Raw genomic sequence first — 27,604 nt, 5'->3', positions numbered from 1 at the left:
TTTATTAACACACGCTAAAAGAAGCAAAGGAAAAGAAAAAAAACCCACAAATTAATTTCTAAACCAACTCTTTCTCCCACCACCAACTGTTCATTTGCTACAAACAATGTAAAGAGGCAAAACTCAGAACTCCAGGTCAGTACTACTTATAAAATAGTCATTCATGCAGTCTTTGAGAGAAAGAAGGAGACTTTCTTTCTCCTGTTGTTTGGTAACTTTCCACAAGAGAAACAGTCTGCTTGTGGCTTCTAACTCACACAAATGCAGCCCACCTGGGGAACTTCTGCAGTTGTGGAACCTCCCATATCACACAGCAGCGGGGCCTGGGCAGCCTGGGCTGCCCCTCAGAGCTGTGTTACCTTCTCTGGCCGTAAGGAGAAAAAAGGGCAGAGTGACCTGACATCTCTGATTTGAGCCCGGGTCCTCCGGAGGCGTGGACAACGCTCCTGTTGGTCAGCCAGAGTCATCTCCAGCCTCTCATCTGTGTTAAACCACCACACGGGTAAAGACTGAATGTGATTTCTAGATAAAATCATCTCCTCTCAGAGAGTGCCATCTGCAGAACATATCAGAGACTCTTTGATGGGGCAGTATGCTTTCCAAATAAAAAACCATTCTCTACCATTCTCATATGTGAAATATTTCAGTTTTTTCATGTTGCTCTTTTTGGTACTTTATTTTGAAGAAAACACACCACAGCTTATTGGCTTCTTTGTTTGCAGGGAATTTGTTTTGTTGGATTTTGTTTTGTTTAATTGTAAACTTTATGCTTGACAGTTTCACGTCACCAAAAGACCAAAATTAAGGGATGACATATTCTTCATTCAGAGGGGTCTTCCACTTTCCCTTCTTTTGGACATTGTTACAAGCAAAGTAATGCAGAAAGTACATCTGGAGAAGGGAGGATGATTTTGTATAGCAACTGGTGTATCATACACTAGAAACTTGAAAGTTTTAGTATAACTTGAAAATAGCAACTTGCAAATAACTAAAATAAAAATGTTCATTTGAATTGAATAGGGCTCATTTAAGAGCCATAATATATTTCTTACTCTTGATTTTTCTTTTCTATTCTTTTGGAGGGGTTTTTATGGCTTAGTTTTTTTGGTCATTTTTTTTAAGTAGAGCTCTGAATTTTGATCCAAGTAATTTATTGGACGATACAAACCTTTAAATTAATTTTTAACTCTGCTGAAAGCTCCACAAGTGAGATTTAATTTAAAATTAACTTCCTTTTAGATGTGGTTTTCACCGCTTCCTACAGATTTGTTGATCAGATAGACAGTAAATTATAGCAGAACTTTCAGGATACATACTGCACACAAGGATGTCAAAATATGGCTAATAAAGAATGTAAACTAAAGACATCTGTAATGTTGTTTTTGATATTGTGGTTATTATTTAAAATTACTAAGCATAGTGAGTAGTATGAAATTATCAAGGATAGCTATTTAATAAAGAATGGGAAATTAGTGAGTAACATTGCTAAGCCTTAAAATATGTAGTTAAGCATGCATGGCAATAGTACAGGCACAATTAAGATGTTGCTGATTTGAACACAATGATTCTAAAAACCTGAGAAAAGCAGAATTACCCACCCCACCCCTATTTATAAAAAAGACATATTGCACTCTAAATTGGTTTGTATTAAGATGCAGTGATAGCAGGCTACGAAGAGAAAAATATTTCTGAAGAAAATGTTTATTTCTTTACTTTTTGAAATCATACAACCCTGTGTTCTTTTCTAGGGGATTTTATTGACAGAAGCTGAAGAATGTCTTAGCCATCTTGTACAGGACATACAGGAAAAATGTGATGGGGATATATTTTTGTATTCTGTGGAAGACTTAGAGGCTCTTATTGAGGCCAAACTTGAACTTGCTTCTATTTCTCAGCAAAGGCATCAAGGAGCTCTCAGGTAAGTAATACTATGAACAACCTTATCTTGTACAGCCTTGACCACTAGTGATTAAAGAATAATTTCTTTATTACTTCATCAGTATTGTAAATCTTAGTAGTTATCTGTAACAGCTGCATTAGTATATTTACAAATGTAAGATACACAGGCATTTGATTTTTGTATTATTGCTTTATTTTGCTTTTTAAAAGATGATCAGTTATAGGGCCAGAGAATCAGTTACAATTTCTCCGTGAGATGTTTTTGTGATAAAGTGTTGTATAAAAACAAAGAAAAAGTTGAAGTCTTCATGGTTTTGGTTAAAGTCTGGATATGTTAGATCATGTGTGTTATCATTTTAAAGCATACAACAGAGCACTAATGTTATCTCTGAACTACCAAATTCTGCTTTGTTCTAGAATGCCTCATGTTTCTGTCCTAAAGACACATTCCTTCTTGATGTATTTATTGGTTTCAAATTAAAATGTCAGAATTTTATTTTTTAAATTACGGTAATTAAAAAGCATTGAAGTAAACATTAACTTATTAGAACAGATTTTAGCAGCATTAATTATATTGTTAGTAATGTTGTCTAAAATACTGTTGTATTATGTCTATGGCTAAATTATCTCTACATATCTATCTGCCTGATATTTTCTCTAAATTAACATTCTCAAATTCTGTGATTTTTTTTTCAATTCTGATTTCTTTTGGAGAATTTAATGAATTTTAATGTTATTGGAATATACTGGACATACAGAAATATTTTAACTCTTTGTAGATGTTAAATTCTAAGCATTCTTTTGGCCTTTTACCTAGGAGGATTCCTCTGTTTAGCATACCTGTAATTTTACATTAATTTGTGTTAGAAGGATGTTTAACAATGCATTTTATCAGTGTGAAGCTCTTTTTACCGAATATTTTCTTGAGCGTACAAATTGCTAAATACAGACAGAGCATACTCAGGTGTAGCACCATCACCTGCCAGACAAGATTGAGATTTGGTACAATGTAATCAGTATTTGTAATGTTTGTTAGGTCTAATCTAACTAAATACACAGAATTGCTACAATAAATCTTGTATCACAGTAAGCATAAAAAAAATTAAAAAAGAAAAAAAAAGAAAAAAAAAGAAAAAAAAGAAAAAATTGACCCTTTCTTTATTGTTGAAATAGTGGTGAAGATTGCTGATTGCTGATGAAGTGGTAGGTGGCTCATCAGGCCAATAGATAAATCAGTCTCAGTGGGATTTTTTACCAAATTAAAAAAAAAAAAAAAGAAAAAGAAAAAAGAAAAAGAAGTTTATTCTATGACAAAACAAGCCACCTTCCTTCTCTTGGCTCTCTTAGCATTGTTATGATACAGCAATAAAAATAATTAACAAGGGCAGGAGCTTCACAGTGCTGTATAGACTACTGAACTGAAAACAGTAACAGCCTGCACTGTGGTCTTTCCCCCAGGTTTTGTGTATGTTATTTTAAAACAAAGCAGTTTCCCAAAAATCCAGATATTAGGACTGTAATAATTTAGCAATAATGTCATTAGTGAGGATGCAAAGTAAGAACTTGTTATTTGTAGTTATATCATGAAATATAAATCTATTTCAGTGCTTTTTGAATTAGATTAATTTGCTATAACTTGTCAAGGAGAAATTCACGACTCACTGACAGTCACCTCATCATACTTTTGAGTGCCCTCATCATACTTTTGAGTGAATTTTATAAATTCACTATACTAGTAACCAGGGAGCAGTATGCACACCTATGAAATATCATATGTGTAATCCTAGCTTGATATTAGGCCTGGTAAAACCTGCATTAGCAGAGTCCTGTCTCAGATATTCTCACCCTGCTTAACTGTTTCCAGTATATGCAAGACATTTCAGTGTCTTCATTTTGCCATGCAGTTTATATCCTCTGGACTAGTTCCTCTGTTGGTTTATAACTTGTCTCAGATTGGAGAAACTTTTTTAGAATATCGAGGATTTCCATGGATATCAAGCACTTTATAGAGCACTTTTTGTGACTCTCAAATTTTTGATGGGTGTTTTTTTAGTGGGTCTTATATATTGATAGTGGTCAGTAGCAGGGAAAAAACCCCATCAAAACAAAGTAAGAGTTTGGGTTTTTTTAACCTGTTTTGCAGTTTTATTGCACTGCCATGGAAACTGCTGATATGTCTGCCTCAAATACAAATGAAGCATTTCTTCAGACAGCTGAATGTTTCCTGCCTGCCAGCCTAGAAATCAAACTTTGCATGATATTACAGAAATTCATCTTTTTTTTTCCTTTGGCAAAATGACCTAGTGGTGAAATTGTTACAGTCAGCTGTACTTTCCTATTTTGATCATCTTGTCACTTTCTGATTCAGCTGATAAAAGGATGTGTATTTTGTCAAGGGAAATATATAGACACATCACTCTTGTTGACAGCAGAAGAGGGTCACAAAAATTTCATCAAGGGAAGCTTCTGCATTACAAGCTGCTCTCTTGCAAAAAAATGTATGCTTCAGAATAACTTTATGTATAGGACTAATCCCATTGATCTCAAGGAGAGTACTTACATGGTGTCTGTCCTATGAATGTGAGCTTTTTAATTACCCAAATGTGTGCTTGTCTGCTTATGTGAGTAAATTGTTACTTAAAACAAGGCATATATGAATCTTTGGGCTTGTGGTCTGCATTTTAATTATAGAAAATCTATGAGTAGAAATAAAAATCTATATTCTAAAATTCTGTAGAAATCTATGTGTAACCATGTAGGTAAAAATACATGGTATTCAATATTATCTCATTTTCAATATTGCTGAATGTTGACCAGAGCAGTTAACTTGAGGCAGTGGTCCTGAGGAATTTAGGTTAATATTTGTTAATAGCCTGTATATACTCTTAGGTGCTGTACCTTCTCCAAGGTATTTGAGATGTGAACCATAGCATCTCAAGCAATGTTTTAAGAAAACTCAGATTTTGCTGTAATTTTAACTTTGATGCCTGGTTTCAGGGGAGATCTCTTGAAAAATTAAAAGCAGTTGAGGTACATCATTGCATTATCCTTCTTTTCTGTTTGCTTTTATAAGCAAATTCTGTTTCACCTTCTCTGTTGTTAGAGAGAAACCTATCATCAAATTCAACATTGATTTATTCTGTTTTCATTTTGTTGAATAAAACTGAGGTAAAAGGGATGATGAAGGAGATTCATGAGGATTGAATTCTGAAAGGTAAAAGCAAAGATATTAACAGCTTTGGTTCTCATTGTTACTTTGGGGTCTATTTGTACTGAATTGGTGTCATCCATCCAGGTCTGCATCACAAAAACAGCAAGGATAGAATCAGAAATGACAGGAAGACTTTAACTACTCTCTTATCTTAACAGGAGGTTATTCATTCTGTGGTTATACACATGTTGACAGAATAATGTGTGTAATTTACAAGTAGTTCAGCTCTTCAGAATTCTTTGTGCAAGATCTTTGCCTTTGCAAACATTAGTCTAGAAAGGGATTAAAAGCCCTTTGCATTGTTCTGGCCGTGTAAAAAGGACTTTCAGGTGTTAATAATTATTTTCTATTTCTTTTTCATATGCTTGATAACAGTCAGTCTGTACGTAAAGGGAGTCTATGTAAAAAACCAGTATAGATAAGAACTTCAGTTATACATTTTTCTAACAATTAATCTGATGAAAAAATCTTCTAAGTGGTGAGCTAGGCATACTTTCTGGTAACTTAGAATTATTAGAAAAATGTTTCTGTGGGCAGAGAAAATGTAGAATTATAAAAAATCCCAAACAAACAGCCCCCATGACCAAATTAAAAAATGTTTTAGAGAAGACATAGGAAAGTAAAGATTTACAGACATAGAGGAAAATGTGCAATTGAGAGAAACCAATACAAAGAGACATTGATTTTGGCAATTCTCAGAATATTTTGAGTAGTGTGTTCTCTGGACAACAATTCCTGTTATGAAAAAGGTCTTCTGTCTATGATGGCTTTGCAGGAGTCTTCATATCATGAAATAATTGTATTCACAATCTGCTGCTGTAGATTCACATTTTTGTACATATAATGAAAATGGAACACGATTTGAATGTATCTGAGTGCTTATGAAGACAGAAAAAAAGAGTAAAAAAACAGTAGTTCATATTTCAAGAAACATGACTATATTTTGAGATCTAAGCCCATCATTTTTTGATACAGAGGGTTGAATGTTGCATCAATCCTAATGATGTTTGTATCTTTCAAAGGTGCTGTTCAGAGGGAACTCCAGAAAAGAATTTAGGATATGGGGCAAGGAGTATGGTAGATGCAATGTCATTCCTACTGATGAAGTTTTACCTCATCACCTTGATGATGTCTACTAAGATCCTTTGAGTATTTGACCATGTGGATTTAACAGAAGGATTAATGCATAGCCCAGAAGAATTTTAAGGAGAGAGCTATTAACCTTAGTTGTGGGTGATATAGAACTCTCTTAATATATGTTGTAATTTTCAGTATTTTTACATCTAATTTCTAAGAACTTATCCCTGAAGACAGAAATGCCATGGTTAGTCTCTTGATCTAGTGATTTGACTAGATCTAAAACTTGGACTTGACAATCTTAAAGGTCTTTGCCAGTCAAAATGATTCTATGATTCTGTATGTAACTAGAAATTATAATGGAGTTCTGTTTTGATTGGTCCAATAGAATGTGATGTATTTTAGCCTATATGCTATTGATAGAATAATAGAACACCACGGCTGGAAGAGACCTTGAGCTCATGAGATCCAACTTCAACCCAGCATCATCACTGTGACCCATACACCACTAAATGTATCACACAGATCCAAATGCCTCTTAAACTCCTCCAGGCATGGTGACTCCACCACTTCCCTGGGCAACCTATTCCAATGCCTGACCCCACTAACAATGAAATATTATCAGGTTATATCTGTTATTGGCAGAACATTTTCTCTTACTGCTGTTTTGTCACTTTCATAATGCAGTGCCTACAAATTCAGAAAATAGTCTGAGTGCAGCCTTGTTTTACTGAAGCAAAAATTGGTAACTGGTGATTTACATCTCTGGCATAGTAAAAAATGAAGTATCTATTTTAATAAAATCATAAAGTGACAAATATAATTAGTATTTTTAAATAATATTGCTCTATACCACAGTGTTGCTTTGGCTTTCTCTGCAATTCGACTTTTCCAAGATGCAAAAGTTTTTAGCGTGGACGTGGCACATTTTCAGGAAGAAAAGGAGGAAAGGGAGTGTTTGGTATGTGTGGATATTTGTTTTAAACTTATGTCTCTTTGGATATGAATCTTTCTTGTATTAAGTATTGAGTGATTTTCATAATATTAGAACATAGCAGTCATTTATGTTATGTGGTTGCCATTAACCTGGGGAAAAATGATCTTTGACATGCTTCAGACACCTGCTTGCTTAATGTGTGCTCAGTGTGTCTGTAATCATCATTATAATTTGTATGAGGTTAGGAATTACAGTTTTTATTTCTATTACTCTCAAATGGCAGCACTGAAAATCTTTTGTTTAAAACCCCCCAAACAAAAAGGAAGTGAAAAAAAAATAAGTGAACAGTTGAAAATCTTGTATTATTCAGTTGAGGCATTTTATATTTTCTGATTGAAAACTGAATTCTCTTTCAAAGAGGCAGATGGACCATTTCACATCATTGCTGTGTTCCATATGGAACAAGATTTCAGCTGACTTCTGTTATCCAACACATAGGGATTCTGACCTCTGCTTTGGAAAGCCTGTTGGTCACACACCACAAAATCACTCTTGAGTGCACAGTGAGTCAAACTGACTCATATGGACAGAGCAATTGAGCAGTGAGATTTTGTAACGTCTCTTGAGACTGGACTTTCTTGCATGCAATTTAATTATTTTCTGTCTGTGTTGTATATCAGGGGATTCTGTCTCTCTGCACTTGCTCCTCTCTTTTCTTAGGATGGTCCTGTAGCCAGTAACTGAGCTATAGATATTTTTTCTTCATTTGTATCAATGCAAGTCAGTCATGATGATTTTTTGTATAAGTAAAATGCAGGTGGTAAATTGTCCAGTGACTGCTTGCTGAAACAAATATAGACTGTAGAATTTTAGTAATAGGAAGACTTTTTTAGAATATATGAAGATAGCGCAAGGAGTTGAGCTGAGAATTCTCACAAACACTTGTAGTAATACATTGCACTAATATTCATTTCTAAACACCAGAAACATGAAAAACTAGAAATCAAAAACTAAAAACTTTTTTCTAGTCATTATTGAGGTACCAGAAATTGATACTGATCCTGCTCTACAATTAGACTTTTATGTGCCTTAGAATTTTGTGTAGTGTTCCCGTCTGAGTGGAATAAAATCCAAACTCTTAGAATTATTCATAACAAACATGGTATACAGATATATTTATGGAGTCTCACATAAAAAGTGGTTTAATATTCAATGCTTAAAATTATTTTTATATATGTTAAAATTTAAATTATAAATGGTCTCCTGTTATTAAAAATATGTATCTACCCTTCAAATAAACTTCTGTTTAGAATGTTACTATTATTTGTAATATATTTGTATTAATTTAATTTATTTTAGACTGATGCTGCCCTGTTGCCTTGTTTGTAGTAAAGTATGTTACTCAGAAAGTAACATTTTTCTTGCTTTTGGGACTTACTAGGACTCCACCACTGAAGGTGTTGAACTCCCTCCCCGTAGAACACCACAAGGGCACGTGAATGAACGATTGTGGCTGAGGTGTCGAGCAACATTAGTGGCTGCACTCATGACACAGATACATGGTGTCGGTGATGTGAAAGGTACTACACTTTCTTGCTTTAGATTTTGGGATTATATTGGGCAACTGAGCCTATAGACACAGTTCTCATTCATAGTTTAAAAGTATTAACATTAATTCTGGGGCTGTATTATCACTGAAAAATTATTTGTACTAAATTCATCCAATCCAATAAGGAAAATATATTTATGAGCACATTCTCTTCTAGAGCATGAAAACAGAAAGTATTGTATTATTTTCATTTAATGGTCATTGTCTTTTGATAATTTTGTCTAAAAGTTTCAAATGTTCTAGTGTAATTAAGAAAATATGGTTGCTTTGAAAAGCGCTGTTGCTGAGTACTTCTGGTTTTAAAAGTCTCAAAATTATTTTCACTTTCTATATCTCCAGTAAGTGAAATATCCCTACATAGCTCCTAAAAAAGTTCCAGATTATTTCTTTAATATTTAAAAGAGATATTGCAAAATACATTTTTTGAAGTTTGGTTATAAATAAAAATGTTTTTCATTCCTTGGTTCTATGAACAACTCTGATGCTCACTTAAGTATTACTTAAGTATCAAAATCAGTCTAAATCCATTGCCAAACTCTTACTTAGTCAGTTCTGAATAATTTCTCTGAAGGCTGTTACTATTTTACAATTTTAACTAAAATCAGATTTTTGAATAAGTAGAACAGATCTAAAATACCTTATTTATGCTGGTGGCATGCATAAAAAACATGCATTTGGATGAACTTACACCTAGAGCAGTCTAGAAATTAAGTGAATTTTCTTTCTTTTAAAAGTAAATTTGGCACGAAATTGATGAAATGGTACATGTGCAATGTGGAATTTATAATATCATATTTTCTGCAACTTTTTAGTCTAGAAATGCTTAAGAATGGTAGAACACACAATGAAGTATTTTCTATTGTACTTTTACTATTCATATATTCTTTTCTTTTAGGAAACGAGGTGGCTGAGCGCAGAAGTGTGATAAAAGAAGTTATATTAGAGGCAGAAGCCTTTGGTGATATTGAGACTCAGGCTGAAATGATGATGCAAGCTGCTATTCTTGACCTGCAAGAAAAACGTCCTGTGGCAGACATTAAACTTCTTTTGCAGGTTTGAACACAAAGGAAATACTGTTTGCTTTTCTTTGATGCATTTTTTGTGTAGTCAGAACAGCTGATGGCAGCATTAAATAAGCTTGAAATAGTGCCTCTAAAATAGATTTTTTTTTCACTTTGTGTGATTTGTCCTCATAAATAGACAAGAAGATAGTAACTACTCTGGTTTATGTTGTCTATTTCCAAACAGAATATCATCAGTTTACTCCAAGAGGATATATTTATTTCCCTGCCAGCTTCTTTGACTCTTGTGAAAAGTATGCTTCTGCTGGCAGACATACTGCCACTGCAAATAGTAGAGGATTCAGAACATTGCTCTTCTGCAGTGGAACCATTAAACTTGCTTGTTTTGGCACATGAGCTTACCATTAAAGCAGTGAGTACATGTCGGTGCATTTCCAAATACTTCTAACAGCCTTAATTATTTCTCCTGAAAGCTATTTTATCAGTTATTTAAAAGGGCCATTGCTAGTAACTGATCACTCCAGTTTTAACTACATTGGAATAGTGTAAAGAAGTAGTTAATCTTACCAAACTCTTTATCCATACTCATCATGCATGCTCACATGTGTAGTCTTGTATTTTCACAGAATTTAAAAATATTTAATTGCAAAATACACATTCAGATGTGAAAAAAGAAATTGGTAGTTCAACTTTAAAAGAGATGCAGAACCCTTACTTTTCCCATTTGCAATGAGGGACAGGTTCATACTCAACACCTCAGGGAAAAAGTAGATCTCATTATATTCCTAACTCTTAAGCATCCAAGAACTTAACTTTTTGTCTTAGAATAATTTGATTCAGGGCAATCTATTTAAAGTAGCATGATATTTTAAGTTGATGAATTGTTACAATTTCTTTGAAGAAATAATTTTCATGTAAAAATTTAAATATGAAATAAAAAAAATCTAAAGACATGAACTTCATGAGAGTACTAAACCATTTACCGGTTTAGGATCCAAAAACAGATAGACGTTTTTTATCTGAATTTGGTACGGGGTATAGAAAAACGTTTTTAGATCAAACTCTTTCCTCATATTTTCTAAAGCAAGTTTAATCCATTGAAATATTTATTTCCCTAAGTAATAAAGAATCAGATGAATCACTTCAGACTCAAACTTCCAGCTGTGAGACTTGCTAGCCTTCAAGTGAATTGACACTTTACCATGTCTCCCCATTGTCTTATCTCCATGAATGAAAGATTTGATGGCCCCTACATGCTAATTTCTTTTTCTTTTCTGGCCTTTGCTGGATGTCAGATTTCTTTGTAAAAATGACAGTTTCTTTCCAGAGTTTTGGTTACTTGTGAGAGTAACTATTTCTTAAAGACTGATTTTTGGGAGTTTTCTTTCGAAAATGAAAGCCTAACATTATTAAATTCAATGAAGAGTTCATTGAAGTTCTTTGCATCACAAGACTCTTCTGTAAGACAAGTACACACTAAAGTAAAGGAGTTCAGGAATATTGAATCCTTTTCTAGTGCTCTTTTCAAGACACTTCAGTTTTGCAATAACTTATTTTTTCAAACTGCTGTTTAATTTGCTGTCTGCAACTTGCTTTTACGGAGCATACTCTTTTCATAGATTTTTGATTGTGGTGAATCCATTGAACGGCAAATAGAAGACAGTACATTGGCTTGCCTGGTCTTACCCACTAAGAATGTCTACCTGCCACAGATTAACGTGCTAGCCCAAGTCAAAATGAAAATTGGTAAGAAAAACACAACTCATTATTATTTTTAAGTTTCAGTTAATTTTCATTCATGTTTCATGAATGGGTTGATTGGTGGAGCTTGGGCTTCTTTTGAGTGGCCTAGTGTAGTGGTTTTACATTCACCGAATTTAGTGTCTGCTCTTTTTCTACTTTTGGGAGATAGGATTTTGAAGAAAAAGGCAAAACAGGCCCCAGCTTAAGATATACAGATAGATTTTATTAACACACTCTAAGAGAAGCAAAGGAAAAGAAAAAAACCACAAACGAAATATCTAAAGCAACTCTTTCTCCCACCACAAACTGTTCATTTGCTACAAACAATGTAAAGAGGCAAAACTCAGAACTCCAGGTAAAAACGTCATTCATGCAGTCTTGGAGAGAAGTCTTTCCTGTTGTTTGGTAACTTTCTGCAAGAGAAACAGTCTGCTTGTGGCTTCTAACTCACACCAATGCAGGCCACCTGGGGAACTTCTGCAGTTGTGGAACCTCCCATATCACACAGCCTGTCCCGTGACCACATATGGGCTGTAGACTCACAGATATATTGGGGTGACATGTTTAAAGATAAACAACTTCAAAGGAAAGGATTCTTCAACTCAGGGAACAGAGATGTCTTACTTCTTTCACTGGCACAGGGGGTCGTCTTCTCATCTCTCTCTGTCCCTACCTCTCATGGGATCACAAGATCACAGCTACCGCTGCAATATTCACTCAGTCCATCACAGACACCTTTGCTCAAATCCACAAATCATCTCCCCAATTCATATTGTCCACGATTTAAATGATTATTCTAGCATATTTATATTACAGTCTGTTACCATAACTCACAGGAGATGTTTCAGCCTAGAACCAAGGCAACTTGTCATCTCTTCCACCTAAGAGCTCACTCTTCCTTTACTGACTTTGAGATCTCCATATTGTCCCTTTACATGTCTCAAATTTGCCTGTCTCTCTCACTAAGGAAAAAGTTAGGGCTTTGGAAATTTCATCTGTGCCAAGAAAGAGTTAAATTTTGCCCAGGTCCTCTTCTCTCCCAGCTGTGGGTGACTCCAGGGCCGTGCGGGCCGATGGGGCAGTGGGGGAGAAACTGAGCCGAGAGATGGAGAGATGGGAGCGGCTCGGGCAGCCCGGGGGCACGGGCAGAGCAGGGCCGGCTCCCCCCACAGCGGGGAAACAGCGACACTGGGCAGCCTGGGCTGCCCCCCAGAGCTATGTTACTTTCTCTGGCCCAAAGCAGAAAAAAGGGGTTGGTTTGGGAACACTCAGTTTTATATGAGTATTAGCAAAAGTTATCTTCAACTCTCTCAGTGGTCAAACCACCTGCCAATAAAATAGAAAGAACTGCTTCCTGGTAGGTACCTATCTTTTCCAAAACAACGTCTCAAGTCATGGCAGGGCAATATTCCATTAACCAAAAACCATACTGTGTTAACCTATGACACCTAGGTGAACATCAATGGCATCATACAATAGTGAAACAATATTGTAGTTTTGTATTTATATCGATCAATCACTTGAATTTTTGGGAATTGATTGTAATAGTAAATATGTAGCAGCATTTCTTCGAAGGAATTATTTTTACATAAATTGGTTGTCTATGACATAATTTGTAAAGAACTCTTTTTTTTTTTTTCTTTAGGACACACATTAGCTGAAAAAGTAGCTTCTACGGCTGCAGGAGATCATTTACAATGGCGACATGCTCTCAGGCATTTAGAATCAGCATTGAATCTTTGCAGAGCATCTGCAACAAAAAAATTAGATATAGAAGTTGAACTTCTTTTTCAGATAGGTAAATAAACCCCTTTTTTTACATCCTGAGTGCCATCCTAGGCAATGTTATGGTGTCTCTTAAAATGGAGATATTTTACTTTAAAACTAGAATGAGTTTGGACATTTCTCACTCTCTAGATGCAGATCTCTCTCCTGTGTTTAGTACCACACCACAGGAGTTCAGGATGCATTATTCTACACAAAATTTCAAAACTGAATTAGAACTACTTTCATCTGTATGTTGTCAGGGATCTGAGGGTGTGGCCAACAAGATTAAGAACATTATGTTTTGCACCAGGAGGTGTTAGTTTGTGAGAATCCCAGCCAGAAAGATATTGAAGACTCTGTAATGTATCTCTTAGAATGCCATTTTTTGGAGTTAACACTATAAAAGAAAAATTTGATAGTGTAAATAATCTCCTATTACTGCAAAGGCTGAGAACTCTAAGTTGTGCAGTATTGTACGTGCTTCCAATCGGGATATAGCACAATACGCAAATCCTGTTTGTGAAAAGGTTGCCTCATTTTGGTATTTTAGCTAATCTTGAGATAAAACAATGCTATTCATCATTTTCTACAAAATGCATGTTCACATAAAAGCCTCTTCCTTCTCTTTTACAGAAAATTGCTGAGAAGATGCTGCCAACAGGCTCTTCTGTTAATAGCAACCTGGCTGCATTTATCCTGTGGGATGTGCCCAGCACAGCACGGGCCTGAGTGCCACACTATATGTGCAGCACAGCACAGAACATGCCTGTGCCTCTCATTAACTCCTTATATACAATGCTCTGCTAGTTGGGATCAGGAAGTGTTAGGAGTCATTATGATTCCCAAGTTTGGTTATTTTAGCTACTCTATGAAGAGAGTTGTTATATAAGCAATTGTGCATTACATTTTAAGCAAACTGGAAAAGATGTTGCTGGTCAGAAGGGGTACAGATAACGTACTATGTTGTTTAACTTTTCTGGAGGGAAAAACAGATTGAGTGGGTCTTGCAGAAGAAAAATTATTAACATCTTGAAAATCTACTTCTTGTATTTCTTTCTAAGGTCGGGTAGAACGCCAGATAGCTGAAACAGGCCATAACAACTCATCTCATGCTATTGAAACCCTGTTGGAAGCTATTAAGCTCAGCCAGCAACATGATCAAAAATATGAGTAAGAATCTAGCTATATAACTTTGAAAAGAATTAAATCATACATGAATATAATTTTAAAAGGTTTTTTGAGATTTGGTCTGGGACTTCTATTACAGAGTATCTTTTATGTTTTAGAGAGTTTTATTTTAATAGAGAAGAGCTAGTGGATATTTATTTTCTTATTTAAAATAAATGATAAGAACATTTAAAAGCATTTTTTAATGCACAAAAGTTACCGCTTTCTGTTCTATTTCCAAATTTGTACCCTATCTGTCAACACTGGGAACAGAGCTATCAATTAAACAGAAGGTTTATTCATATTTCAAAAGATGAGCTGTGGTCTGCCCCCTTCCAGATAACAGAAATCCAGCTTGAAAAGGTTACCAGCCAGAAATATTCAGAAGAGCAGAGGCAGAAAGAGTGTAGGAAATGTGTTTGTAACAGATATCAGGACACTGACTTTGGCATTAGTTATCAGCCTAGAAGATGCCTGAAGAGCTGAGCCAAGACAGCCAATAAATTCTGTCAAGCAGCTCTGATACATTGGGTTTTAGTTTCTTTGTTTCTTGACCAGTCTAAATGAATAATGTGCCATGTCTAGTTAGAGACAGTGTAAAGGCAGCAATTTACCTTGCTTGTTTGGGTATTCTGTTACTTAAGTTAATGAACCAGAACTCTGAATGTAGAAGTAGTAGCATAGTAATAAACCTCAACAAGCAAGCCAGCATGATGGAAGATGGTGCAGAAATGGACTGTGGTGAAGTTTTGCAAGTTTAATTTGCTACTCTCTTATTTAATTTGCTACCATCTTTCTAAAAGAATGTAAAGCATCATCAATGGACCATAGCTTTCTTGTTTTAGGGAACTTAACATCCTGCTCACATATATACAAGCCCTGTGATATCTGTGGAATTGTTTAATTAAAGTTGTTTCTTGATGTCTCACATCCTTTTTTATTAGCAAGACTAGAAATTTAACTAAATTGTTGCCAACCAAGTGTAGAATTTGCCATCTTCTCAGTTAGCTTGCTCAGTCTTTAACTGTACAGTACTCTGACTTTTGTATTTTGCTTTATACAAATTGTACTACAGCTGGAATTTATTGTACTATATAAACAACCAACTCTGTGCAATATGAATCTGTCCAGAATAGTAACTAAATGAGCAGGAGTTTGTTGCTATGCTTGGGAAGTTAATTCATAAATGAGATTTGAAGAAATCTGCAGAGCCAGGAGGAATCTGCATAAAAAGACTTATAAATCTATAGGAAATAGAAACGTTGGAGAAATTAAATTCTTCAGGTATAGTGATTTTCAGCAGGTCAAGGGGTGCAATTCTGCCCCTCTGCTCTAATATAGTGAAATCGCTCCTGGAGTACTGCACCTAGCTCTGGAGTTCTCAGCACAAGAAAGACATGAACCTATTGAAGTGGGTCCAGAGGAGTGCCACAAAAATTATGAGAGGCTTGAACAGCTCTCCTGTGAGAAAACGCTGAGAGAATTGGAATTTTCAGCCTGGAAAAGAGAAGGTTTCAGGGAGAAGTTTTGGCAGCCTTTCAGTACTTAAAAGGGGCTTATAGGATGGAGATAGAGTTTTTAATAGTGCTTGTAATGATAGGACAATGGGTAATGGTTTTAAACCAAAAGAGGGTAGATTCAGACTAGATACAAGAAAGAAACTTTTTACAATGATGATTCACTGGAATAGGTTTCTCAGAGAGGTAGCAAATGCCCTGTACCTCAAAACATTCAAGGTAAGGTTGAACAGGGCTCTGAGAAACCTGATCTGGTTGAAGATGTCCCTGCTCCTTGCAGGAGAATGGAATTAGATGACCTTTAAAGGCCCCTTCCAACCCAAACCATTCTATGAGTCTATGATTTTTGCTTAGTTTACAATACTACTGTAAAAATCACTGAAAAGAGAAGGAAACATAGGAGGAGAGTGGGAATAGGTGAGCATTGTCTGAAGATGTTACATATTCTGGTACAGAACTCAAAACTAAGAAGGTTCCTCATCTGATCCCAATTAGGAAACAAAATGCTGTCTCCCACAGCACACTCCTGGAAAAGCTGGCAGCCCGAGGCTTGCACAGGAGACTCCTTGCTGGGTTAGGAACTGGCTGGATGGCCGGGCCCAGAGAGTGGTGGTGAATGGTGCTGCATCCAGCTGGGGACAGTCACCAGTGGTGTCCCTCAGGGGTCTGTGCTGGGGCCAGCCCTGTTCAATATTTTTATTGATGACATGGATGAGGGCATTGAGTCTTTCTTTCGTAAATTTTCAAACACTAAGCTGGGACCGTGTGTTGATCTGTTGGAGGGTAGGAGGGCTCTGCAAAGAGACCTGGAATGGTTGGATGGATGGGCAAAGCCCAATAAGATGAAGTTTAATAAGTCCAGGTACAAAGTCCTGCATTTTGTCCACAATAACCCTCTAAAATGTTATAGGCTGTGGATGGTGTGGCTGGACAGTGCCCAGGCAGAAAGGGACCTGGGGGTTCTGGTGACAGCAGCTGAACATGAGCCAGCAGTGTGCCCTGGTGGCCAAGAGGGCCAATGGCATCCTGGCCTGGATCAGGAATGGTGTGGCCAGCAGGAGCAGGGAGGACATTCTTCCCCTGTACTCAGCACTGGTGAGGCCACACCTTGAGTGCTGCATCCAGTTCTGGGCCCCCAGTTTAGGAAGGACATTGAGATGACTGAGCACACCCAGAGGAGGCAACAAGGCTGGTGAGGGGCTTGGAGCACAAACCCTGTGAGGAATGACTGAGGGACCTGTGGGTGTTTAGCCTGGAGAAAAGGAGACTCAGAGGTGACCTTATCACTCTCTGTAACTCCTTGAAAGGTCGTTGTATTCAGGTGGGGGTTGGTCTCTTTCTCCAGGCAACAACTGACAGAAGGAGAGGACAAAGTCTCAAGCTGTGCCAAGGGAAATACAGGTTGGGTATTAGGAAAAAAGTTTTTCACAGAAAGAATAATAAAATACTGGAATGGTCTGCCCAGGGAGGTGGTGGAGTCACCATCCCCCGATGTCTTTAAAAAAAGACTGGATGTGGCACTTGATGTCATAGTCTAGTTGAGGTGGTGGGGCTTGGGTTGGACTCGATGATCTGGGAGGTCTCTTCCAACCTGGTCATTCTGTGAAAAATCTGTTTTGGTCACTGTGGGTATTTTTGCTGATTCTTCGGAGAGTTTGACTGAGGACTCAATTTGATTGATATCCAAATTCAGTTACGTGTGTTTCAGGGAAACCAAGGCAATGGATAAATGCCTTGAGCAAGGAAAACAAACGGTACAGAAAGATCACTTCTCTTGCAGAATTAGGGTTTTCTTACTAAACATTCGCAATTTATTTATTGAATATTTTTTTCAAATAATGCAAATTGTATTTGATGTACTGTTAAATCAAGGTGTTATTTGTTAAGCACACCATAGGGATGTTTTAGACACATGACTTTAGAACAGGATCCCATGGATTTCTGAGAGAAGTTAAAGCAGATGATGGGGGCTGGATGAATGATTTATTTAGTGAGGTATCTAGCTAGTCTTATGCAGGAATCAGATTTTATCACTGTAATGCTTACTTTAAAAGTAAAGCTGATTATTCTGTGTATTGTTTCTTACAGGTTAATAAGACGGTCATACCTTGAAATAGCACTATCATATTTGTATTTTGCCAAATATAATGAGGATGGATCAGACACAGATGAGCTGGTGCCTTCCAAATCAAGTGTATGTTTTCTATCCTTTGGGCAGTCGCCTCTTCAAAACAGGAAATATGTATTGTGCACCTTGCCATATTATTACTTGCAGTGACTTATACATCATACTGATACTGACAGTTCTAGAAAAATCACACAAAGAAATCATGTAATAGAATTTGATCTTGTTTGATATTATCTCTCATGATATTGCATTGAATGATAATATTTAAAATATTTTTTTGTATAAAATAGGAAAACACAGAACCAATAGTGGTTTGATTTCCAATTACATAGGATTAATCTGTACCTTGCAAAATATACTTAACAATCAAACCTGTATTTTTTTAAAATGCTAACTTTATCAGATTTCAATTTTTCTATACAAGTATGAATGACAGCATGAAAAATATGTCTTTAACCGTATTAGAGTTCCTACAAGCCATAGATGGAAAGCAAAATGTGTAACATTAGAGAAAATAGATAATTAAGATTTAAAAAAAATGGAATACCATAGCAACACTGTATACAGTAGTGACCAGAGTATAAGCTGCTCTGAGGAAACTTTTTCCAGGAGCAGGCAATTAGTATGATCTGGAATTTTTTTTTCATTTTTAGCAATTAATCCATGGATTTACAGTCAATTCCAATTTTTACAACTTACAAAAAAGCCAATTACTTTATAATAAGGAGGACTTTCTTCTATGTTTAGAATATATTTTACTGTAATATTTAGAATCCTGATTATGAACTCGTATATAATTTTTAGACCTCTTCTGGAGACATGTCTTCTGTGGAGGCTATGAAATCAGAAGTCAACAAAGTACAAGCCTGGATTGCAATAAGAGCAGCTAGGCAGGTTGGTGCAATATTCTAAAGAGGTAATTTTTTTTTTTTTTTTTTTTTTTTTTTTTTTTTTTTTTTTTTTTTTTTTTTTTTCAGTTCATCTTATTCTACTTACACAAGCAAATAAGGCAATGCAAACAAGAGTGTTAGGGTTTCCTGAAATTTCTGGCATGGGTCTTGTTTAAGAAAATTAAAATGGACACTGAATAATGCATTTAATCTCTCTTGGACAGATCTGACTCTGTTTACCTTAACTGTGATTCAGTGCAAATAAAATGGCACATGACCCGATATGTGTGGACATGTATTTGACATGTGGGCAGACATCAGTGGCATCCAGATGAAGATATCTGGTTTGAAATCACTATGTAGTAATTAAACTGTCAGCAATAATGATTTATTTAGATATAATGTGTACCTTATGTCAGAAAGAAATAGAATATTTTCCTTTTAAAAATATAGTATGTTTAATATTTAATTTTTTGTACTTGGTACTCTAAGATTTTAAAATCTATATAAATTCTGTAGTGAACAAGTCTTGAATAAAATAAATGTTATTTTTAGGTCAGAGAAGCTGTGCTTGCTTCTCAGCTGTTAATTGGAATGAAGACTATTAAAGAACAGAACATGAAGGATGAAGTGCAACAAAAAATCCCAGAATTTGCTTCTATGGATCTTTTTTCTTCGTACAGAGATTTCATATCTGGTATTCCTTTATACCTAGTAATATCAGAAAATTAGATAAATAATAAGCTATATATGCCATGCAATCTAGTAATACATTTAATATGTAACTTTAATTTATGAAAAATTATACATCAGTTTTGGAAAATAAAAGCAAAGGCCTCATCATGCATAGCAATACAAAATATTAAGTAGAGACCTCATGGGTCTTTAATTATCAGCCTGTGCATGTGTTCAATATGTTAAGAAAAATTCGTTGTTTGCATACTATGGCTCAGAAAGACAGAGTGCACATACTGCCATAGTTTTGGAAAAGCAGATGGTCCTTTGTTACAGGACGTCCCTAGACATATAAAGCAGATATTAACCTCCCTATGAGTCATCACTGCCTTTTTTTTTTTTTTTTTTTCCCCAAACATTGACTTATAACTGTTTTTTCCCCTAAGTATATTAGCTTTTCCTTGGAAAGTTTCAGTTTTACTCTTGATTTTGCAAAGAGATGTTGGTGTTGAATAGCTTCTCTCCCTGCATCATCCCCCAAAAAACCCAACCCAACCAACAAAATAAAAACAAACCCACAAAATAAAACCCCACCAAAACTAATAAACACCAAAACTCTTGCAAAGTTTTCTGCCTGGGTACTGTATTCTGAAAGTCAAAGTCAGTATAAGAAAATTTTTGATGTCTTTCCAATCCAATGGATTATTATTTAAATATGTTTCCACTAGCTTGGTAGAACTTTGCCTGGTTTATTTCTAAATTCTGCATTTATTTTTCAGCTAAGGGAGTTGATGAAATGGAAGTGTTTGATCTAAAAAAATCCCCAGCAGTGAAACTAGGAATTCTGAGATAATGACTGCTAGATGTTATATAAACACTAAGGCAAAATATTCATGTTTATTTTTAAACTAGGGACCATTAATTTAGTGATAAAATTTTGGTTCAGTGACTTAATTTCAATTATCCCAACTGACTGACAAAGACTGAATTGCTCTGCTTGATAGGTGCTGGCAAAGCTGAGCCATAGCTGCATACTGTACCATGTTTAAACATATGTGTTTTGATTGGTTTATGAAAACAAATGTTGTATGCTAAAACTTTCCATCTGATTGTTTTGTACTAGCTCCATTTGCTTATAATTACAGATCATTTTTTTTTGTTTAGCAAATGCAGCAGGTGTTTCTCCTGATAGTTTTGTTAGGCAATAGAAAGAAGAATAGAAAATGTAGAAAAGCAATAGTTGGCCAAAATACAAAAACATAAATTGAAATGTAACATCTCAGCATAGCACGCTAAATATTTTTCTGTAAAACTCTCAGTGTAACACATATTTAAGTTTTCATCTGCAAGACAATATGGCCATTTAAACTTTTGGCATTGACAGTGAAATGTCAGGAATAATAGATTCAGATTTTGTAGAAGCACTCATAATTATTTGCTGAAAGTTTACTGTTAGGAATCACTATAAAATAATGTTTGTTCAATTTGGAGTGAGAAAAAGAGCTCAAGAATTGTACTTTTGAAAGAGCCATGTACTAATACATTAAAAACCACTATTGAATATAAGCAGTGATGTAGTGATATATGTACTGATAAATTTTTCCTCTTTCTGTGTAAGTATGACTTTTAAGCAGCACAAAAGAAAATATTATCTTTTGTTTTATTTCACAGTTAAGAGTATATTTCATTGAAAATGCGCTTAATATTGAAATGAGCCAAAGGATTAAAACTAACAGTGGATATTTCAGAGTACCTAACTCTTCTGAGTTTGGGTCAACATAAATTATGATTGATGATTGCTTGTGTTGTTTCCCTTTAGTAAATATCTTCTATTGAACAATGTGTAGAAATAATAGTTTTATATTCAAATTCAGAGAGAGAAAATGCACCTTACTCTCTACTCCTTTTGAATACCTTGCAAGGATTAGTAAGGTTCCTGCCCATGATCTGAGAAACAATTTTCAACTAATTTTAAGGCTATTTACTATTTCAACTCATATTAAAGCAGAATAGAAATAATTTTTCTTGTATGAAAAATATAAACAGTTTCACAAGTTATACTTCTAGTTGCAGATTAGTCAATTCCAACACAAAGCAGAAGTAGCTTTTGAATTCCAACCACTTCACGTATGTTCTTGAACTCTTCATTGGAGTTGCAGATGGGTACAATGGTGTCTCTGAAACTCCCGAAGTATCTTCTACTGAAAATAAACAAATCACAGAAGACGTTCGGAGTGAAAGTGAAGGAACAGAAAGTCTTGTCACCAAGGCCAGCCAGAAGAAAGATACAATAACATGGCTTCACATGATTCACTACCACAATCATTTAAAAAGAATTTATAACACAAACCTATCTGGTATGTAGTTTTATTTCCTTTTATTTCCAGAAAACTGCTATAGATGAGATACTGTTCTTGAGGGCCAACAGTGTCAGATTTAAAGGCTATCATCTGAAATAGCCTGATTTTGAATTCCTTTAAATTATATAAATGCAAAAAAATCTTCCTGGAAATCCAGATTTATGTCACTTTACAAATGCTGCAAGTGAAGATATCGCTACCTTTGTTCGTAGTTATTCATAAGCCTCAACAATACTAGGAAGGCCTCTCTCAAAACTTTACCATTATTATTACATTTGAAGTTATAAAAAAATCAAGCTTAAGTCACATCATAAATAAATCTGTTCATTTGAGGTTCTGTTTTGGAGACCTGCGTGTAGGGTAAATGGGAAGGCTGAGCATTGTTGAATGTGTTTTGACTAAACCCCAGTTGTTATTTGCATGGGTTATTTCACTGTAAACAGAACATGGGGATAGATAGGACCTTTCAAATGGTGTAAGAATGCATTAATTGCAAGGTCTTAATACTGTGCACCTACATGTGATGGACAGCTTTTGGATATACAAGTGATGACCCAGTAGGTGATAACAATACTATATTGCAAATGTAGGTGCTGTTTAGGAGAGAAACCTAGCAACTTTGAAAATAACAATTCCAGAGAGGTCTGGGTTTTCTCCTTGCAGCACCAAATGAAAGTATTCTGGCTCACCACAGAACTGTAAGGACAGGAAGGTATCTACAAAGGTGTCAAAATGTGCATGTAAATCTCAGCTGTAGTTACCTGTTGGGGAGCCTAGGGGAAAACTCAGCTGATCAACCCCTAGCTGTCTAAACTGGGATTTTAAGAACTCTTAGAGCTTATTTTGACTGTATTAAATAAATATGTGTTTATTCTAGTGGGTGTGTAGGCATCTAGTGAACATACTGGTGCTCAGACTCTGAATTTAAGTACCTACACCTCAAAATTACACTTCCATTTGATGCTACTTTATAATGTCTGGAGAGGGCATGTTTCATTATCTGATCACTGGTGAAAAATTACAAATAGCATAAACTAGTAATATTTAAGGACAATCAGTATAATTGTTGGATATGCATTTATTTGATTGAATCTATTTATACATTTTATTATGTTTTCAAAATTTATGAATATAGAGTAGCTGTAATAACTTGACAATTTAATGACAAATAATGATGTAATTTTAAAACTCTCTTTGAAAAACTACCCCTAACCCAGGACCTGGATCACCTTCTGCAAGAGATGGACACCTTGGTTTGATTTCTGACACAGGAATTGTTCTGCGCATAGCAGAAATGCATTCTTTCCTTGAAAAGAATTTGTTTGAATATTCAATCTGTTGTCTTGAGAATTTTCCACAAGAACTACATGATGTAGAAATGCCACTCAGTAGTGCAACTGATTCTTCAGAGGTACTTATCTTCTTTCTAATGTTTCAAAAACATTATACTGGTATTTCATTGAGATTCTTGGTAATTCCAATGGTGATATTTCTGGGAACACTATAGAAGAATGGGATTTCTTATGCAGAGGATGAGTACAAAACCAAAATCTGGTGCAAGCAGTGAATTATGTAGTTAACAAATGCAAATATCCTTCTGTTATTCATTCCTGCAAAAATAATCTCCATCCCATAGCCAGTGTATTTAGACCCTAGAAGATTAAGTAGAATGATATTTTAAAAGGTGTTTTTATTGGTTAAAAAGCTGGCTGTTACTCACTAAGGGCTGAGGTTTTAAATCTTGTAAATTTTCATCTTTCATATCAAAACTGAACTGATGTTGGTTTTTGTAATTTCTATGTACAAGTCAATTGTTAATTTAGTCTATAATAAACACAGGATTTTCAAAAAAATATGTAAGTTATATTTTCTCAAAAAAAATGTTAAGGTCTTGAATGCCAATTTTTTTCACTGATTATCAACTGGTTAGAAAATAAACCTTTTTAGATCTGTGGCTTGTGAGCAGCCTGTTTGGGCTTTCAAATGTAGGAAGCTCAGAATGCATTACTCAGATAAATTTTGAATTAGAATTCTGGACCCTACACTGATCTTGGCACATGTTTTGAACATTGAATGAAATTTGTCTTTGAAGACCCACTGTAAAAATAATTGTCTTCAAAGTCTCTCAATCCCACTTCTCTCATTAATAATTATCCCAACACTAAAAATTAAAATGACAGATTGTAGGAGAAGGGATTAGAGGCACCTTGCCCCTGATGAGTCACAGCTGTGTTAATTACCAAAAACAGCCTCTCCCTTGATGAGTCACAGCTATATCCAACAAGGATGAGTGTGATTAAAGTGTGGGTTGGCTGGAGGAACTGAAGAAAAGACCATATAAGTTATGATCCAGTGGAGGGACGGATAAAATGGGAGAGAGGATTGCTGCTGTGAAGTCAGCCTAAATCTGAAGTTGGAGCCTGCAGTTAGAGTCTTGCTAGGTGAAAGCCTGCAGTCAGTCTGCAAGGGAAGCCTACAGTGGAAACTCGCTGTAGTCAGAGTCTGCTGGAATTGGAGTAAGGATGGCTTAGCTGTGAGGCAGAAAAAACTGGGATCTTTTCACGTTGCATGAGCAAGAGACTGTGTCTGGTCTCATTTCTATCTAATGCAAGGTCTGCTGTGACAGAACTTGGTGAGCCTCTGAAGTTCCTTGTAGACTTCTCCATGAGGTGCATGCCATGGAGGTAGCCATATAATCTGAGAATGTTGGGATGCCTAAGATGACACTGTATTTCCACTTCTCTTTGTAGTTGATGTTCTACACCAGCTTCCTCAAGGTGGGTTTTAAAAAGCACTTTCAGTGCAAGAATAAATTTGCTCTGTTTTTCACATGCCAGGTACACATTCCCAAATTTTCCTTTCCCCAGAAGATGACCAATTTCTCTCTAAACAATTTCAAAATCATCAAGAGACCATTGCCTCTTTTTTTAGTCTCTTCTTTTTGGTCTCTTCAGTTTTCTTCTTGGCAGTCTCTTCAATTTTCTGTTTAGAGGTGCTTTCTGCTTCAAGATTTTTTTGCAGGTGTTGCAGCCTGGGCAGGTTTTTCACCCTTCTTGTTTGCAGTCTGAGGTCTCACAGTTGCCTGCTGGAGCAGTTTGGGTCAGAACTACTGCGTTGTTTGGTTGTTGGACAGCTTTTGGGTTGACATTACAGATTTTTGGGATTGCACACGAACTTGCTGAGCAAAATTTGCAGGACACAGACCATGTGCTGGAGCTCTGCTTGTCAGTAACCAACTCTGGGCTGAATGCTGGGACACAGGCACATGTTTGGGGCATCCCCAGTGGGATTCACAACCTTGGCAGTGCAGTCGAGGTATGTGGCGTGGTTGTCCTTCATGTTCCTGTCCATAGTGCCAGAGTGGGAGCGGCACGTACGGCTCTGGCCTGGACCTGCCGCCTCAGGGCTGCCAGAGCTCCAAGAGGCGGAATCATCAACATGGTGATCCATGGGCAGCTGCAGGACACCAGGTTGACTTAGGAGGGTGAACCGGCCCAGGAGTTGGAGTAGTTTGATTATGCTGGTAACATAATATGTATTTAAACATTTGTATAACTGTTAGTCCTAAGTGGAACATGTGCATGTGTCTGTTTAAACGTGTCTTTGTAATTAAAAGAAAAGGGGTAATTGTAGGAGAAGGGATTACAGGCAACCTCGCCTCTGAGTCACAGCTATATCAAGTAAGGATGAGCGTGATAAAAGAGTGGGTTGGCTGGTCAGGGGAGGAACTGAAAGAGACACCAAATAAGGTGTGATCCAGAGGAAGGACGGACCAAACTGTGACTGACCAAATGGGAGAGAGAATTGCTGCTGTGAGGTCAGTCTGAATCTGCAGTTGGAGCCTAGCAGTCAGAGCCTGAAGTCAGAGTCTAGCAGGAAAAACCTGAAGTCAGTCTGCAAGGGAAGCCTACAGTGGGAACTTGCTGTAGTCAGAGTCTGCTGGAGTCAGGATGGCCAAGCTGTGAGGAAGAATAAACTGGGACCTTTTCACGTTGTATGAAGAAGAGTGTGTGTCTGGTCTCATTTCTATCTCTAATGCAAGGTCTGCTGTGACAACAGATCCCTCTCTGTGGCTTATTTTTAAGTTATTATGTTCAGTATTAAATGGAGACAGGGGAGCCTTGAGGAGAGAGAACTAGGTATGTCATAAAAATGAATAAAAATACTGCTGTGAAAGTAGCTTGTCTAGAGTTGGTGAACTTTCTGCAGTATTGAACAGCATATAATTACTCATTTCCCAACAAAGAGCTGACTGTGCCACTGAATAAATTATAAATATATGCTATGTGACATTTATAACAGCCATCATATATCAAAAATTATTTTATTCTGTCTGCTTTTTTAAACATAATTAGTATTACAGTATCCTAGAATAATAAGTGTCAGAGCTCACTGTCATGTTCATGATGGGTGCAAGCTGCATAATCATGTGTTAACTTCACTGTTGTAGACAGCTAACAAGCATCAAGCTCTTACTTTTTCTAATTCTAAGATTCATCAATTTTTATCACAATTTTAGAAGCTTTAACTATCCAAAAGGTTATGGATGTTGTTTTAAAAGTGTAACTGTAATTTATTATTGTGAGTTTTAACAGTAGAAACAGACATTCTTTTTGAAATAATGATTTTTATGTACAAAGTTGTTTCACTTACATCTATCTCTGTATTCTATTTTTGACTCTTGAAGGTTTTTTTCAGATCTACTGACAAAAGAATCCAAATTATATTAGGTCTATAATTAAAATTCTGGGCCCTGTTACATTTTTCATGCTTGTTTTTTGCTCTGCTCCATGATAGTAAGTAGGACTGGAAATACTTACTAAGTTTGCTTTCAGGCTTTTAAGAAAGTTGAATAGACAAATATTTATGTCTGTTATTCAGCAACCCATCTGTTCGACAAAAGCCATTGTAATGTCCTTCTTTAAAAAGATTCAATATGAATAGAAACTCAAAGGATGCAGTTCAGTGAAAAAAACCCATAATATACATTTAAAAAAGAAATATATAGCATAAAACGGAATTTTAAGAGTTCTAGTTCAGGGGCACAGCACACATTAGGTTCTTCCCATGTCCATATATGTTGTCTCCTAGTTTTGTTCACAGTCTGTGCTAGCAGGATAGTGGGTGGTTCATTACTGAATCAGAAGAGGGCTGTAGTAGGTGAGTCCTCCATGAACACCCATAGCTTACCATGGGTTATGGCCACTGAAGGCACATCCATGTGCTCAAATTTGACTTCCACATGACTGGATTCATGGTTACCTTCACTTCTACTAAAGTTTCATGTAGGCTGGTAATGGGCTTAATGGCATAAGATTTGGTTATTGTAAAAAAATTCATCTTCTGCCCACTTGGATTTACTCCTCTGGAGTTGTCATACGCTGAATTTTCTGTAGAGAAAGTAAGTCAAGTTCTCCATTTTTTCAGCAATGAACATTCAAAACTTGAAGAGAACTAACTCCCCAGGGAGCTGTTTTCCGTGTCCACATTTTGGAATCAATGATGGAGACATTAGGACCTTTTCAAATAGCTTCCACATTCCCTGAAAATGTCACTGTTTGGCCAATGTTCTTTGCAGATCTGTGTAATACTTCAAAAAATA

At 36.0% G+C, this 27,604-nt stretch overlaps 1 protein-coding gene and 1 pseudogene across 2 annotated transcripts in view; one reads left to right on the top strand and one right to left on the bottom strand.

Moving 5' to 3' along the window:
- CFAP54 (cilia and flagella associated protein 54) overlaps positions 1 to 27,604 on the top strand; it is a 113,760-nt gene that overhangs the window by 78,741 nt on the left and 7,415 nt on the right. The window contains exons 51-63 of the mRNA XM_083859805.1: positions 1,749 to 1,918; positions 7,046 to 7,148; positions 8,566 to 8,704; positions 9,629 to 9,786; positions 9,982 to 10,167; positions 11,375 to 11,501; positions 13,144 to 13,296; positions 14,327 to 14,435; positions 18,038 to 18,143; positions 18,882 to 18,971; positions 19,523 to 19,664; positions 21,802 to 21,999; positions 23,220 to 23,413. Of these exons, the coding sequence (XP_083715931.1) occupies positions 1,749 to 1,918; positions 7,046 to 7,148; positions 8,566 to 8,704; positions 9,629 to 9,786; positions 9,982 to 10,167; positions 11,375 to 11,501; positions 13,144 to 13,296; positions 14,327 to 14,435; positions 18,038 to 18,143; positions 18,882 to 18,971; positions 19,523 to 19,664; positions 21,802 to 21,999; positions 23,220 to 23,413 (1,875 nt within the window). The remainder of the gene's footprint in view (positions 1 to 1,748; positions 1,919 to 7,045; positions 7,149 to 8,565; positions 8,705 to 9,628; positions 9,787 to 9,981; positions 10,168 to 11,374; positions 11,502 to 13,143; positions 13,297 to 14,326; positions 14,436 to 18,037; positions 18,144 to 18,881; positions 18,972 to 19,522; positions 19,665 to 21,801; positions 22,000 to 23,219; positions 23,414 to 27,604) is intronic.
- Positions 24,601 to 25,452, bottom strand: LOC310908746 (aurora kinase A-like; annotated as a pseudogene). The gene has a single exon. The product of its transcript is annotated as an aurora kinase A-like (transcript).

The sequence above is a fragment of the Zosterops lateralis genome (genome assembly GCF_965231275.1).
Source record: "Zosterops lateralis genome assembly, chromosome: 4".
Taxonomy (NCBI): Eukaryota; Metazoa; Chordata; class Aves; order Passeriformes; family Zosteropidae; genus Zosterops; species Zosterops lateralis.
Note: the sequence above shows the minus strand (reverse complement) of the source record. Positions and strands in the feature narration are given on the sequence as shown.